Source organism: Gracilinanus agilis, chromosome 2 (assembly GCF_016433145.1).
Source record: "Gracilinanus agilis isolate LMUSP501 chromosome 2, AgileGrace, whole genome shotgun sequence".
NCBI classification, from domain to species: domain Eukaryota; kingdom Metazoa; phylum Chordata; class Mammalia; order Didelphimorphia; family Didelphidae; genus Gracilinanus; species Gracilinanus agilis.
This window is the reverse complement of record NC_058131.1, coordinates 143,684,254-143,701,982: the sequence shown is the minus strand read 5'-3', so window position 1 is coordinate 143,701,982 and position 17,729 is coordinate 143,684,254. Positions and strand designations below refer to the sequence as shown.

At 33.1% G+C, this 17,729-nt stretch overlaps 1 protein-coding gene across 1 annotated transcript in view; it reads right to left on the bottom strand.

The window, feature by feature from the left end:
* XRN2 (5'-3' exoribonuclease 2) overlaps positions 1–17,729 on the bottom strand; it is a 106,884-nt gene that overhangs the window by 9,236 nt on the left and 79,919 nt on the right. Inside the window, exons 25-27 of the mRNA XM_044663438.1 lie at positions 11,940–12,008; positions 11,720–11,851; positions 10,136–10,260 (exon numbers count right to left, since the gene is read on the bottom strand). Of these exons, the coding sequence (XP_044519373.1) occupies positions 10,136–10,260; positions 11,720–11,851; positions 11,940–12,008 (326 nt within the window). The remainder of the gene's footprint in view (positions 1–10,135; positions 10,261–11,719; positions 11,852–11,939; positions 12,009–17,729) is intronic.

Here is a 17,729-nt window from a genome sequence, read left to right as displayed (position 1 = left end):
CTTGAGCAAAGCCAAATCTGAAATTTTCATGTTGTTAAATTTGGACTACAAAGACAAGTGACTTTTCCCCCTTTCCTTATTCCAAGCAAGTATGGTAGAGTAAAAAATTTAGTGCAAGCAGATTTTTCTATTACTGATACCAGTTAGAATTCTGAGTCTTGTCCTTTTTTGTGTTATTTCAAAACTAAATCCAAATCTGAACCCAAATAGTTAATAGGAGAAATTATCCACCTCTAATTTGAATTAAACACGGCATTCATTTAGTGACCAAAAGTAGAACGGAAGTTCTCAAATTAAAGCAAGTTCTTTCCAGAGGAGAATAATGAAGAATGATCAGTATGTTCTATTAGGATATTTTTATTTGCCAACCAAGAATGTTTTCCAATTTTCATAAATAAGCAGTGACATCCAGAAAGATAGTCACCATATATATAGGAAATAGGAAGAAAACACAAAAAAAAAATTTTTACAGCTTCAGTTTTACTGGGAGCATCAGTAGGAAAATGGTGATTGAATGCCATAAAACTGTTAAGAGCTTTTTAAAAAGAAAAGCCATCATTTGACCAGCATGACATGTTTCTCCTGAAAATCTAAAAGGGCATATTTATCAAGATCATGTATTATATTTAATATTTTATCACTGGATCTTTGACAGATACTCTAGTCTGGTCAAATTCTAGTCTCCACTAACAAAACACTTGGACCAATTTGTGCTCATAATATCTCTCATATTAAGAACAAAGCTAAAATTAAGATAGGCACCTAGAAGAGGTGAATAGACTTTAGTGATTGAATGATTTGCCAAGAAACTTTTCTTTAAAAAGCTGAGATTGAAAAGGAAGGTCATTATGCTTTTGTCCTCTAAAATATATAACTCAAGAAAAACTGGCTTGGTTAAAAATCTGTTGGCAAATTAAGATGGTATAGAACACATTAAAATATTTTAGTTATGCATTTCATGAAGCAAGACTCTTCTGCAAGATGTTAATAAGGAACTTTCCAACATATATTCATCTCATGACAGAAAATGTCAATTAGCTTTGATTCTCCCATGTGAGGAATTCTTAATGGTTTTTGTACCATGGAACCCTCTTAACAGTCTATTCAAGCCTGTGGTAGACCCCTTCTTAAAATATTTTGAAATGCATAGAATCAAAGGAAAATAATTATATTTGAAATGTAGTCATCAAACTATTAAAGAATGGAAAGATCAGAGACCTTAGGTTAAGAATTCCTGCTCTATGTAAAGAGTAAATTGTTTTTTTTTGTTTTTTTTTTTTAAAATCATGTCTGACTCTTCATGATTCCATTTGGAGTATTCTTAGCAAAGATGTTGTAGTGGTTTGCTACTTCCTTTTACAGTTCATTTTGCAGATGAGGAAATTGAGGCAAATTCAGTGACTAGCTAGTAAGTGACTAGTTCAGGGTCACATATAGCTAGTAAGTGTCTGAGGCCAGATCTGAACTCGGGAAAATAAGTATTCCTGACTCCATAGTGTCACCTAGTAAATATATTAAATACCAATAGATTACTTGCAGAGGAAAGCATTTTGCCAAGTATTCTTACAAAGATGATAGTAAAGAGACAAGTCACTGCTCCTAGAAGAACTGTTTAGTTTGAATACAAATATACATAATACAAATATCAATAAATGACAAAAAGAAATGTAGCTTGTTTCCATTTTGACCCATATATTGGTTTCTTCTACAGAAGTCACTGATTTGCTGCTGCCAATATACCCATTTACATTTAGGAATTTTGTGATTAATTTTATATGTTACATGATAAAGATCATAAATGTTTATTTCTTGGGTATCTGTAAAAGCTTCCAGAGACATGGTGACCTAGAGAACTGAGTGCTAGACTTGATGTCAGGAAGACTTATGTTCAAATTTCACCTGTGATAATCACTAACTGTAAGACCTGTAGAAGTTGTATAACCTTTTGAGTTTCAATTTTGACATCTATAAAAATGAGGAGGGGGAATTGGAGTGGACAAAATAGTTCAAGTTATTAACAAATACCTACCGTGTGCCAGGCACTATGCTAATCACTAGGAATACAAAGAAGAGGGTAGGGGGCACCTTGCTCCCAAGGATCTAATAGTCTAATGGAAGAGGATAACATGCAAACAACTATCCAGAGGTAACATATATATAGGAAAAATTGGAGATAATAAGACAAATGGCACTAGACCAGTGCTGGCAAACTTTTTAGAGATCACATGCCCAAAACTACACCTTCAAGCTGTCTGTGAGTCCCCCCACATTACCCCAGACAGTGGAGGAAGTGCTTGCATTGGGCTGTTGGGTGAAGAGGAGGGGCATGTGAACACTATCCACAGGCACATTGGAGAAGGGGAACAGAGCACTCCCCTCGGGCATGCTGAGGCACACAAACCACATCTTTGCCAATATTGCACAAGGTATTAAAGAGGGATGGGCAAGGATTCCTTTCCTTAGAAGGCAGAATGTTAGATGAGATCTGAAGAAAGCTAGAGAAGGCAGAAAGTGAAGATGAAGGGGACAGTCAGGGAAAATCCTCAAGTCAGGAAATAGTGTTGTGTCTGAGGAACAGGAAGAAGGCCAGTATCAAACAGGACTGCAGACCAGATAAGAGTTTAGTAATATTTAAGAAGACTAAAGGTAGGACCGACTCTGGCTATAAATAACAGAATATTATATTTGATTATAGGTGTGATAGAGGATAGACTGGAAAGAGAAGAGACTTGAGGCAGAGACCAACCAGCAGGCCATTTCTATAGTTTTGGCACGAAACAATGAGGAAGTGTATGTACCTGGAAGGTAGAAGCATCAAGAAAGAAAGGAAAAAAAAAAAAAAAAATATATATATATATATATATATATATATAAGAGAGAAGTTATGCAAGTAAAATCAAAAGGACTTGCTTGATAACTGATTGGATCTTCGGAGAGATCAAGAAAGAAGTTATGACTAGTTAAGCAGATCCTGGAATCATCAATAGAGAGAGATGATAATCAAATTCATGGTACCTGAAGAGATCACCAAGCAATAGTAGATATAGAGACCAAGGAAAAAAGTCTTGGAAAACTCACAGTTGGAGGGTATGACCTGAATGATGATCCATAAAAGGATCAAACAAGTGGAAGGAGAACTCAGAGAGAAGCATTCTTTCTATTTCAAAATCTATGATTATAAGACATAGAACTGGGAGTCTTGACGATTTTTAAAGGTCTGACAGAAATATTAAGAAAATCTACAACATAGTTCATGAAATTAAAGTATAAATTAAAAAATGATAAAAGGCAGAAAAAATACCATCTCCTACAAATATAACAAAACTGCAAAATACCACCAAACACCATATATTTACTAGTGTATCTTAAAAATAAATGCCTAATTGAAGGTGTTTAAGAGTAAAGTTTACTAAGCATACCATACCCTTTACTACCCCAAAGAGCAGGGATTCTTAACCTTTTTGATGTCATGGACCTTTCACCATCTGGTACACAGGGTCACAAAGATGATCAATTATATTGAAAAATGATTATGAAAGGTTTTTCTCCCCCATTTTCAGGTTAATTGTCCTTGCTCTAAACTACCTGCACAATTTGCATTGACAAGGTTTTGATGAGTTAGAAAAGTTGTCAGTTATTTTCTGTGTCCTCTCCTTCCCCAATCTAGCTACACGCGTTTTTCTTTGGAAATATTTAGATTTCCAAATAAATAAGTTTCCTAATAAAATAAACATTTTCAAACACAAAAACTTTTGCGAAAATTCCAGAAAACATATAAAGGCTACACTTAAAAACATTCTACCTCAGAGTTATTAAATAGCCTTCTCTAATCCAAAAGAAAAAAGAAAAAGCCAAGGCTACCTTTAATCAAATCTCTTTATGCAGCTCTGAGGAACATATATAGTCCTTAAGTATTCATAAGCAGAAATATCCAGTCTTATGAGTAATGAAGTAGAATTTAAAACAAACTTATTACCATTCATTTGTATGGCTTTGACAGAAGATCAATTTGAGAGGGAGAAAAAAACATGGTGAGACAGTGAATTGCACTTCAGAAAGGTTCAGACAGGAGAGGAAAAATGACAGTTAATATTTTCTTTTGGTTTTTGAAAAGTTAGCCATTTTCTAGCACTATAAGGCCATATTCACCAAGGCTTCTTCAATAGCTTCTCAAGTGACAATTTACCTAATCAGTGTAGCAATCAAAGGAAAGATTCCATGTTTACTGATTGCATTAATCAAAAATCACTTTTCAAATGCAGTTAATTGACAAGTTTACTGACTTAAAATTAAAGTCACAAATCAGATACTAGAGATTGCAAAAACCAAATATGCCATTCACAATGAATACTGGAGACTATACTTGACTCCAACAAGTTATCAGCACAGGGACAATTATTCATCAGCTGAAAATTGGCACATCAAAGTCAAATCAGAGAACAAAAATAAGAAACACCCAGAGCAGACACTTGAAAAAGAGGTGGTAGCTTGATTGACCGAACTGCCCTTCTTGAGCACAATTTTATATTATATACAAACCCCCTAAAACTATAATATTAAAGGTATTTTAAAAAGACTGACAAATTTATATTAGACATTTCCTTAAAATGATCTATCGTGCGATAGAAAAACCTAAATGGGTAAAAAAATTATCTTTTCCATGTAAAGCACCATGCTATTTTCTAAATTTAAAATATGTAATTACTTTCGAATTAACTATATTTATAAAGAAAGCTGCTTTTTATATAATGATGTAAAAAAACACATGGCTAATGAGATATAAACATAATCTGAATCACAAAACTCAAGAGTAAAATACAAATTGGGGGAAGTAACAAGGAATGGGAGTAGGGTAATGGTGGAATGTTTAAGAATAAAGTAGACTTAAAGATGTATTGATGTTAGGAATTGGTGTGCTTTTAAAAACAAGTGTCATATACACTAATTAATCTGAAATCAGCAAAATTAAGTTGGGATGAGTGGAAAATAACTCAAATAGGGATAAAAAAGTAATTTTACCAGTAAAAAGTTCTGTTTCTGATCTTGGCATCAATCTTGAGCGTTAAGTTACAGAGAAGTTGCAAACCTTCAGCAGCAGAAGAATTTACTCATTAGGGAGTTTCTTTTTACCAGTGAAATTACAGACCTAGTCCCTATCACTATCCTTAATTTAAGAAATATCTATCTATATAGTATCTATCTGGGAAAAAAAATTCAGGTCACAGGAACCTCAAAATGAATGTTAGGAAAAAAAGTAATATTATTAAGTAAAGATGTCTAACACTGAGAAATCACAAATCAAGGAATTTCCTTTCCTTAAAATTGAGCATGTCTCATTTTATTTAACTGGGTACAGTTCAGTGTTACAAATATACAAATACAAATATACAAAAAATACAAATATACAAAATACAATATTAGACTTAAATGTCCACGGTGTCCCAGTATTTTATCTTTAGCTGGGGAACAAAGGAATGGTTTGTGAGATGGCATGGCTGCTTTTCATTAAAAGACACAATGTGGCACAGGGGAGAGGGTATTGGACCTGAAGTCAGGAAAAACCCAAGTTCATGTCCCATTTCTGATACTTACTAGTTGCATCACCATGGACAACCTCTCTGAGTCTCAGTTTCCTCATCTGTAAAATAGGGATAATAATACCTATAGTACCTACCTCATCGGATTGCTGGGAGGCTCAAATGAGATAATAGCAAATAGTTAATATTTATATAGTGCTTTAAGGTTTGAAAGCATTTTACATCTCATTTAAGATAATGCATGTAAAGTACTTCGCAACCCTTAAAGCATTAAATAAATGCCAATTATTACTATACTAACCCCAAAAGATTAGGTCTCCCTAAATACCTCTAGCTTCCTTTATAATCTATCACCAAATTAACAGCAATTAATGTATCAAAACACTTCTTTTATATAACACTATTCTTTCCAATTAATACCATCATTTGGAATCCTATCTTAAAAGTACTATTTTTGAAACACTATAGTTAAGTAAGTCAGTACTGAACTTGTTCTATAGTTTCAATAATCTACTTTCTCTGTCTTTGTCTCTAGATTTAAATATGAATGTTTAAGAGTCTATAATGACAATGTAGTGAACCAGATACATTCATCATTTAAATTTTCTCTTCACTTTATCTTTGTCTTTGCTGAAATATGGTCACCAGAAGTGTCAAAGTATTGCAGATTTTCCCTAGCAGTACAATGTTTTCTGTTTACCACTGAATATAGTAAAAAAACAATGGACTGTTTGTAGGAATATGTGACAACTCCTATAATTTCTTCCTTAAATCAGAATTCAACATCCCCCTACTTCTGGGACCATTTCCCTCTAAATGTATGACTTTATACCTGCTCACCGGCTATTTTTCAGCCCTTACATAACCTGGTGAGAAGAAATTCCAAAAAGTAAATCTAGTGTGATATGAGGAAAAACTAAACTTCCTAAATAAAAAAGGTATCCCAAAGTGAATATAAGTGACAAATAAGTATGTGGTAGTGATTCTCTTCCAGGAGAGGATCCTTAAAGCACAGGATTTGGATTTTTTTTTTGGATACAGGTATTGTTTGGACAAGATGACCTCTGAGGCACCTTCCATCTCTCAGATTATAATTATTCAAAGAGTTAAGAAGGGAAATACATAATATTTAGTTATAATAAACATTAATAGATACTAGCTAACACTGTATCCACCAAATGGAAGGTCAAAGATGTTTACATTCTTAAACACGCATGTGTGTACACACATGCACAATCCATACTCAAAACAACTACACAACTACAAAAGTGATCATATGAAATCATAGGTCTGACCATATTATTCCTCTGGTTGAGAAGTTCCAGTAGCCCCCTCTTGTGCCTAGGATAAAACCAATCCCTGTTTGACTTTGAAAGTCACCATCTGGCTCTAGCCTCCTGAATAATCAGGCTCTCACTCACTAGAATGAAGCTTTCTATTCTCTATTCTAAATATCTAGATAAATAATTAGAGTTCCTTCAAATGATCTTCCTATGACATGGATTCAAGGTCTTTCACCATATTGGTTATCCTCCTCTGGACAGTCTCAATTTAACCAGATGCCTTACACAATGGTATTACATTGTGTCTAGAACTGAACATAATATTCTAACATTTACCAAATCATGGATCCATCCCATCTTATAGACGCAAAGTTGATTTTTTGTAAGCAATTGCAATATTTTATGTTTATCTTTATTGTATTTCATCTTATGACATTCAAGCCTTGTCATTTAGTGTGTTGGCTATCTCAAAGTTTTGGGTAATGTGCAAATTCAAAAAGTTCACCAGGCCCAAAACAAGGCCTAGGGATGTTTTATTGTAAGTCTCTTGCCAAAATGAAAATGAACCATCAAAAACTAGCTTTTGTGTTAGGCCACCCAAATACCTCTAAATCAATCTCACTGTATAATTGACTAATCCCTCCATGTACTTTACAAATCATGTAGATACCTTATCAAAAGCTTTGCTAAAATCTAAAGTAAGCAATATCCACAGCATCCCCCTCTTTGATTAATTTAACAGTCCTGTCAAAAACAGAAATTAGGTTAGCATCATATATTCTATTCTTGATGAAACTATATTGCCTTTTTATAATTGTTACTTCTTTTTCTAGATATTCTTCAACCATTTCTTTAATGAGTCATTATAGGCCTTTCTGGGCCTCAAATTCAAGCTTGTCGGCCTAGTCTTTGTTCTCTTTCCATTCAAGATATCTGCCTTTCTCCAATATATGACACAATATTGCGTACCTCACCCATGACCTTTCAAATATTGCTGGGAATGGCTTTACCAATCATATCTGTCAGTTCTTACAGGACTCAATAAAGTCAACCTGTTGTTCACACACTACTTATCTTGTGAGGCAACTATCTTTGTCATTTTTATTCTATTAAGATCATTCTCCTTTGCAGAGAAAACAGAATTAAAATAAGAAACAAGTGGTTCTGCTTTCTATGTTGTCAGTTATAGTCTCAAATGAGATAATATTTGTCAAGAGCTTGGCACAATGCTCTTAGCACAGAATAAGGGTTAAATAAATGTTTGTTCCATCCTCCTTCCCTTTCATTCACCCTAAATAAAGACTTTTGACTCTCCTTTTTCTTCTGATACAGCATTTCAAAAAGTTTTATCTCTTTTTTAAAGAGATCTTCAATCTTTTCTTCATTAGCCTTTACTCATCTGTCTACAAGAAGGCTAAAGGTCTCATTTGTTCTAAGAAAAATATCCCCTCAAACAATCTACATCTTTTTCAGCTACCACACCATTTCCCTCTTCCTCCTCATAATGAAAAAAGTTTAAGTTCCCAAAAGAACTAGTACTTATATAGTGCTTTAAAGTTTGTAAAGAACTTTACATATGTTATCTCACTTGATCCATACATCTCTGTGAGGAAGGTACTATTATTATCCCATTTTACAGATTAAGGAAACTATTAGCAACCATATCAAGGATTATGCCAAATCACTAATATTGAAATAAGAGAAATGCCTCACACCTAAAAAACTGGCAAAAATTTCAAAAGATTGAAATAGTGAATGTTAAAGGGCTCTGGGAAAGCAAAATACTAAATACTCTGTTGGTGGTGCTATGAATCTAGGCATTCTGAAAACCAAGTTGCAAACAGCTAAAAAAATTACCAAATGAACCATACCTTTTGATCCAGAGATCTAATGCTTTTATAATCCCAAAATTATACTGGGTCCCCTCTATGGTAAAATAAGTTTCTTTCTAGGTGATAGTACTATCTCTCTTAACCAAAGAATCACAGGTTATTTTATCTGTCTTGACATATGTCATTAAGTAAAAAGGCAGAAATACTCAGAACTGATATTTTCTGAGATTTTGAGAAATTACTATTGTCACTAGAGCTAGTCCCTAAAGTAGCCCTAAATAAGAACCCTTACACTTTCCTTCCCACTGTGCCATGTACCATAAGTCAAATTAAAATTTAACGTATTTCCTGAAAAAGGAACAGACATGGTATATATAGTAAAAATTCATAATGAAACTTATTTTCTAACTACTCTTTCTCCATTTATCATGGTAGTCTTGCCATTATTTTTATCTACCTAAAATACTCTTAAACAAGTTTTATAAATATACTGTTACCTTTTGAAGTCTAGAGGATTCTTCCATGTTGAGATCCACTGTGCCATTTTTAAAAAAAAACATTATTACATGGAAAAAATTTCTATATGTGGTTGAACCCTTACTATCAGACCACAGGATATTCTAAGAATCACATAGCAAGCTTCAAATTTGTAAAACGTAGATAAGAGGGCCAAGAGGACCATCCCCCTTATAAGGGGATTTCTTTCCTGTCACATATTTTTGTTGTTGCAATAATAAAAGTGTAAAATATTTAAAATTTATCACACACACAGCCTCTTCGGAGTGTGTTTGTGAAGTACTAGTGAACCAGCATAAAGATTTTTAGAAACAGTGAAAAACCAGGGAACCCAAGAAAGTGAAAATAAGAATATTAACAGGCCTAGACAACACATGGGATTAAAACCACAGTAAGGTAGTCAGAAATGGGGGAAAACAGAATTTCTATTGTAGTGAATACTTTGACATTTCTTAAAATTACATTTTATCATATCACAATGTGAAATCCAAAGAACAATCCAAATAAACTTCTTAATTTTATATGCTGGCCCAAACAATTTCTGTATACGGAAAAATATAAAACTTTAAAAAGGAAGCTATAAGTGGTTAAAAAATAAAAGTAAAAAAATTTTATTAGGACTACAGCTACCAATAGATGTCATTACTATTTTTTTTTGATAGAAGGAAAAGAAAAATCATCTTTTTACTACCTTTAAAAACACGTCAATTTTAATATTAAAAGAAAAAAAAGCAAATCAAATATAAGCTTACTTAAAAGTAACTATACATATAATATGTGCCAAAACTCTTAAGATTACAAATACCAAAAATGGTATCTGTAAAATAGGCCCTTAAAAATTACCATCTAATATTAATAATATTTTAAGTACAAATTTGTCACCACTAGACAATAGTAAAATTATTATGCTAAAGAAAATTTCACTTTCAATTTTAAAATAAAATAGTGGAAGAAAGTAATAACTTACTTGACATAAGCTTTGGAATCTGGGTTTGTCCTCTTATCATTGGCCTGTATATATTTCCCTGGTAATTTCCAGGTGGTGCGGCATTGCTGTAAGGTCCACCTCCTGGACCTCTTGGCATGACATGACTATAATGTGCGCAAAAAACCCCCCCCAAAAAAAAAAACCATTTAAAATTAGGAAATTTTATTTTCAACATATATGGTGACCTTGCTCAAGTCACTTAAGCTTTTATAGGCCTTAGTTCCCTCATCTATAAAAAGTGTGGTCAAGATGATTTCTAAGGTCCTTTCCTGCTCTAAATCTATGATCCTATGACCTTATTATAAGTCTCATGGATTACTCTTCTACAGTATCTCTCACATCCATCCCCCTTTCTCCAACTCATACAACTCATACAACACCAGCCCTCATAAACTCTTTCCTTATCTATTGAAATAGCTTCCTAATTAGTTTCCCTGCCTCAAGCATCTTCCACTCCTATCCATTTTCTGCAGTTGCCCGCGTGATTAGACTAATGTACAGATCTGATTATATCCACACACACCCCCCAACTCGATAAACACCAGTAGTTCCCTATCTAGCTCAAGGGTCAAATATAAACTCTTAAGAACCTTTTCAACCCATTTCCAATCTAGTTTTCTAGCCTCCTGACATACATCACTCCCCCAAACAGTCCAGTCAAAATAGCTTTCTGGTTAATACTTAAATGACACCATATCTCCTCGCTCTTTGTCTTTGAAAAAGCTACCTACCATCCTTTACCCTCAACACATTCCCATGGCTGCAATGTCCACTCCTTTCACCCTCTGCCTGCTGAAAGCTTTAGTTTCTTTCAAATCTTACTTCAAGGGCCACCTTATATAGGAGACCTTTCTTGATATTACCCAACTGCTTTCTCTAGGCTCCCAAATTATCTTGTCTATATTTATTTTGTATATGTACATACTAATACATCCAATTCTACATAAGCTTCTTGAAGACAGGAACCTTTTATCTCTTGTCTTTGTACCCCAGAAGAGTGCCTAGCATACAATAAGAACATAATCAAGATTTAAAGGTTGACTGATGCATTGTATACCTTAGTCACTCTCCTCTGTTCTATTAGACTAATAAAATCTATAAAAAGTCACCCTGGGACTGTGGCTTCTCAGCTATCTCCTACACCTTACATTGATTGATGAATATATACATTGATAGATGTAATGAATCACAAAGTTACAGAATATTGCTATCTTTTGAAAGAATTTGCTTCCCTTTTATTCTAATCATAAAAATTACAATATAGCAACTGATTCTAGACAGTTCAATCAATTTAATAGATGAAAGAAAAACCAGAACAAATAAGCAAATCTGGAAGTTTCATGAAAAAAAAAAAACTGAAGACTTGAACATATGAATTTATAGTCTTCCACTAAGGATTTAGATTGTATTCCATCAGTTTTCAAGGTTATATTTGAAATGACTCTTGTATACACTTGTATACATTTAAGAATGACTGTACTCTGTCAAGATTAGTTTATGATTTTCTGGTAAAGAGATTTGGGGGAAGAAAATTATATAAGCAAATGGAGAATAATCACTTACCCAAGTGTCCTAAATGCTGACTGATCTAAGTGAACTGGCCTTCGGTCTCGGTTAAAGCCAAGCTGCGGTCTCCATTGTCGTCCATTGCTAGATTTTTCCCAGTCGCCAGGTTTGAGTACAGTGGCAGGCTTTCTGAACATTTGAAAAGTAAACATTTTTGTTATATGCAAGTGCATTACTGTTATGAAATAACCTAGTTTTAAAAAAAAAATTACATTACCTTGCTCCTGGTAGCACTGTCGCTTTAAAAATGTAATCTTCAGCAAATTGTGGATCTTTAAAATTAATACTGAAAAAGAGTAAACAAATTCTTTAATAAAAAGGCCAATAATAAGTACAACTTGTGGATCACATGCTTAAACTCTCAAATGGCTGGAATAATGTGAACAATTGAATACCACAAATATCTAAATTTTTGGCTTATTTTTTTTCCCCTTTGGTCAACAATTTCAGGCACTTTCCTTACCAAACTTATACCAGCCAACAGCATTTGTTTAGTGTTTCCTGTGTCAAGAGCATTGCATTAGATACCCTGGAGAATTATAAAGTAACAAAATGTTTTAAAGATATTCATAATCTAAAACTTAAAACAATTATCTCTCATCCTGGAAACAGGAAAACATTTTTTAAATGTTAAAAATCTTAAATTTGTACCCTGGAGAATTATAAAGTAACAAAATGCTTTAAAGATATTTATAATCTAAAACTTAAAACAATTATCTCTTATCCTGGAAACAGGAAAACATTTTTTAAAAGTTAAAAATCTTAAATTTGCTCACATATGCTTGGGTCCTCTCTTTAGCATTTGAGAATTATAGAGTAACACAAGATGTTTTATAGAACTTTATAATCTAAAACTTAAAACAATTATTATACAATCTTAGAAACAGAACAAACATTTTTTAAACATTGGAAACTTTGAAATTTGTTTATATATGCTATATATGCTTATAAATGCTCTAGCATTTATTAGGTGTCAAATACCATTACAATAAAATTCAAGTTTTCTAGAATTTTTATTTTTTTTTAAAAGAAAAAAGTTGCTTCTAACAAATTATTCCCAGGATGTGATCTCAGAAATTTTTTATTTTATAGGCCATTTTACTATAATGGGATTTGACCTGTATATCTATTTTAAGTGCCAAAATTTGGTCTCTGTGTTATATACAAAGAGAAGATTTAGTAATAATCTCTTGATTAATAGAGAATTTAAAATTTAGATCAGTTTAAATGAACAATTATCAAAAGTTGTTAAATATTAGAAATATGAAACCAGATACCAGGTTAGCCAGGTTTTTTTTTTTAGTCTATGTTTAATTATTTGCAGTAATGATAGAAAGTAGAAGAAACTCATGTAAAATCTAGTGGAATTGCGCATTAGCTATGGGAGGGGGTGACAGGAGGGGAGGGAAGGAACATGAATCATGTAGCCATGGAAAAATTTTCTTAATCCATTAAAAAAAAAAAAGAAAAATAAAAGAAACGTAAGTAATCCCACATGGACAATATTTATGTCATTTGAATGTGCTTTTGTATTTTCTACATTTCAGTATGAATGCTTATGATGTTTTAAGAAATGACTATTTTAAAATTTGTTTAGGCTTTCTGTTTTTACATCATCTTCATTTCCAAATACATACTTCCACTTCCTCCTTATCTCCTCTACCAACTTAGCTACCTATTATAACAAAAAGTAAAAAAGAGACAAATGGCAATTCAACAACCCCCCCCCCCCCAAATAGCTTAATAGTATATGCAGTATTCCACAACTATAATGCCCCACAAAGAAAGAAGGGCAGTAGTTTCTCCAGGGTCAAACTTGCTTTACGGTCATAATTACACAGCAGTATGTTTAAGGACTGTTAATGGAATTTAAATCAAATTCAGTAAACGCTCTGAAACTCAGATTCAAGAGGTGTCATATTGTCTTGAAACTTTGTTCCTTGAAATCCTCCTCTGGGATTTATCTCTAAAACTTTCTCCATGTCCATTTATGGTGGAAGGAGGGTTATGATGGTTAAGTTTTAAAAGGCTATTTTTATTTTTGTTTCTTAAAATCTTTAATATTCACCATAGAATCAATACTAGGTACTGGTCCCAAGGCAAAAGAACAGTAAGGGAATGTGGGTCACATGATTTACCCAGAATCACATAGCTAGAAAGTGTCTGAGACCAGAATTAAACCCAGGACCTCCTATCTCTAGGTCTACCTCTCAATACACTGAGTCACCCAACTGTCCCTCAGGCTACTTTTAAATAGAAGTAACTGAGAACTAAATAGGGGCCAACATTCTAAATAAAAGGATTGATGGAAGAATACATTTAACCATCTTGACAAATGATTGAAATAGTATCAATTCATGCAATACTCTCAACATTTCTGAGATTATGGGAAAACATACCAGAATCTGCCTTTCTTTTAAATTTGTTTTCTCTCATTAGATTAGCTAAAAGAATAAAACATAACTAAATAGTTGTATTTAAATCATTCTATTTATTATTTAGCAAATGCCCTGCTAAAGAATGTATTTTACCCTTCAAGTCATGGGAACAAAGATATAGAGTTGGAAGGGAATTCAGAGGCCATGTAGTCCAAACCTCTCATTTTAAAGATGAAGACACTGATGTTTAAGAAGTCATTGTAGATCAATTTCTGAAACAACGATGCAATAATAGGGGGGGGAAACACAGGTACTCTTAAATTCCAATGTTTCTTAGAGGATCTTGATGTTAATATGGCAATTTCTAAAATTTTAAATAATATTTCTAAAACTTTTTAAAGTTATATAAAATAGAAACTAATTTTACTATTCAAACTTTTAAGTTGTTGGTACATGACAGAAGTCCATACTGTTAATTTTCTTTTCAAACCAACTTTTTAATATTACCTCAATTTTAATTTTTTTATCATATCCTGTCTTAAGAATTTTTCTAAAGTAATATTTGAAGAAATAAAATTTGCAGAAACTCAAACCTAATTAACCCCCTGCATAATTTTCCATTTTGCAAGGTAAAAATGATGTAGTCTTTAAATTAAAAGCAGACATTTTTTCCCCAAAGACTCTTTCTTATTTCTAGAATTGTATACAACATAATGCAATGGAGAGAACACTGGATATGCAGTCAGAGGGCCAGGATTTCAAGGCCAGTTCACTCTACCCTACCACTGGCTACCTCTGGGACTGTGGATAAGTCACTTTATCTTGCTGAGCCTTTACTTTAAAAAAATTAGAAAAGAAAAAGGATTTTTTTTTTTAAATGAAGGGACTGGACTAGCTTCCTCTTGAAGTCCCTTTCAGTTCTAAATGTATGAAACTGGAGGTACATGTGTACACACACACACACACACACACACACAACTACCCCCCCCCAAAATACCATACTGCCTAGTATTCAGGTTATATGAACTAATATTATACTAATATTTGACTCAACATAATTTCATTTCAACATAATTTCAAATTAGTTTGAAAAAAATTCTCCTAATAAATGATAAGGTGCACCTAAAATTCAAAATAAAGTTATTTCATAAAAATAATTACAAATTTCAACATCCCTAATACACTTTCTGCTTTTAAAGGCCAAGTTTCCCCACTTTTGATTTTATTTAAGTGCTTTTAGTTGAGTAACTGACTACAAACTTGAGACAGTATAAAATGTCCAATACCAATAGACCTACAGCATCCACAATGTTGCATAATGAATTCTTGACATGTAACGTACTACTCCAATCATAAGATTCCCTCACTAGTATTGTAAAGTCTACTGTGTTATGAGGATGCTGAAGATGAGGAGGCTAAATTGATTTTTCATTTGTGCTACAAGTAGTACTTTAAACAATATCCCTAAGAATGAAATGCTCTGACATATTTTTTGAAGCCTCAATAAGAAATAAAAGTGGAGTGCATTACATTTTTCTAACTTGATTCACTTCAAGAATTATCCTTTGGAAGTACTATTCAGGGGTTCCTAGTATTGAACACAGAGAAAAGAAAAAACTCCAGATATCAAGTTACATCTTTACTATGCATTTACACCTACACAATTCACAACAAAATTTTAAAATATAAATTCGATCATTTCTTATATTTGTCATTTTCAGTTTCTAAGAATTATAAGATTCTTCTCCCATTCTGTAAATAGCAGACACCAAGTTTAATATCCCCATAAACATTATAAGCAGCTAAAGTTAAAAAATCCTATGTGTTTTTAACTAGTTATGAACCATATTTTATGTATCATAAGCACTTGAATTTAAGTATTTACCCTGTACTTCTTACAGCTTTTTATTTTAAGCTTTCCACTTACCAGCAATTAGTATCACAACTATGACTCTCAAGTTTATTTACAGACATCAATTTAAAACTATCTTTATTCCCATATATTCTTTTTAAAAAGTAGGAAACCTGTGAACCTCTAGACTAAATCAGATAGTTAAATGTATCAAGTTTTAGAAATACTCTCCAAGAAACTAATTTATGTTTGCTGAAACATTTTTTCATACCATTACTTAATAGTCCATGAAGACTATGTAATAATACTAGGTGTTTAACAAGGTTCTTATTTACTACTCTATGTGAAGGTTCTTGTTTACTACTCTATGTGAGAGCTGGGAAAAGGGGGGAATACAGAAAACTCAGGGGTGTTGGTTCTTTTCTTTACTAAAAAATCTCACTGAGTAGTCAAAACTGAAACACATAAAGCACATGGACAACTGCATGTGACATACTCAACAATATCCCTTGAACAACTACAATTACGGATTATATGTTACAAAAATCTCTCTAAATACAATTCCTGGGAATTGAAGGAATAAAATATAAAAAGACCATAATAAAGGACTGTAGGAAGATGGCAGCACGTTAAGACCTAGAGTAGCCCAGAATCTAAGAAAAAAATTAACAATAACCTAATACTGTAAGTTAAAGAGCAATAAGAAAACCAAAAAGAATCAGGCATAAATTCTACCTAGTCCAGGACTGTACAAAACGATTGTTAGAATCCTGTGGAAATTGAGAGTAAAGACACACCAGGTTTAGCAAAAAGCATGAGCAGCCACATTCTATAGCAAGAGATAGAGCAAATCCTGCACCAGCTCTCATCTCAAGTCCCAGCTACAAAAGGGGAGAGGATTACTAGGGAGTCTGAACAGCACCAAGATAAAGGGTACAGTGCCTAGAGGAGGGCAGTGGTAAGTCAAACATCCAGCAGGAACCAAAGCCAGTCTAGCATTCAGCCTGCAACCAAACTGCCAACCAAGAAAGGGCCAGATCAGTACACAGGTAGGCAGTCTGTGCCCAAAACATCACCATCATGAAGACTAGTATTTATGTAGCAGTTAAAAATTTTAAAACCATTATATCCTTTAAAAACAAAAAGCCAATGATATGGAAATAGATTTTGAGTAAATAAGATATGTATAAACCAGTGGAACTGTTTGTCAGCTCAGGGAGAGGGGAAGAAAAGAGGGAAGGGAGAGAACATGAATCATGTAACCATGGGGAAATACCCTAAAAATAAATAAATAGGTGGGGAGGGGTGCGCCTCTGTGAGATAAAATAAATTAAAAAAATCATTAAAGACCTTAATAACTGTAAAATTTAAAGATGATAAATCTCTATATATTATTGAATGAGAAAATAAAGGAATTCACATTATTTTTCAGATATGAACTGTGCCTTTACAAAAACTGAGCATATATTGAGGCATAAACATGTGACAAAACTCCTTAAATGACTGCAGTGCAGTAAGTCACACTAAACAAATAGTAGGTAAAAGATCAAGTCATAGAAACCAAAGAAAATTTCATCAGAAAAAAACTGTCAATGATAGGCCCAAAACCAAAAACTTATGTCATGCAGCTAGTGTAGTACTTAAAAGGGTAAGTTTTTTTGTTTTTTTGTTTTTTTATTTTAACTCTTGTACTTCGGTGTATTGTCTCATAGGTGAGAGATTGGTAAGGGTGGGCAATGGGGGTCAAGTGACTTGCCCAGGGTCTGTCTCTTATACA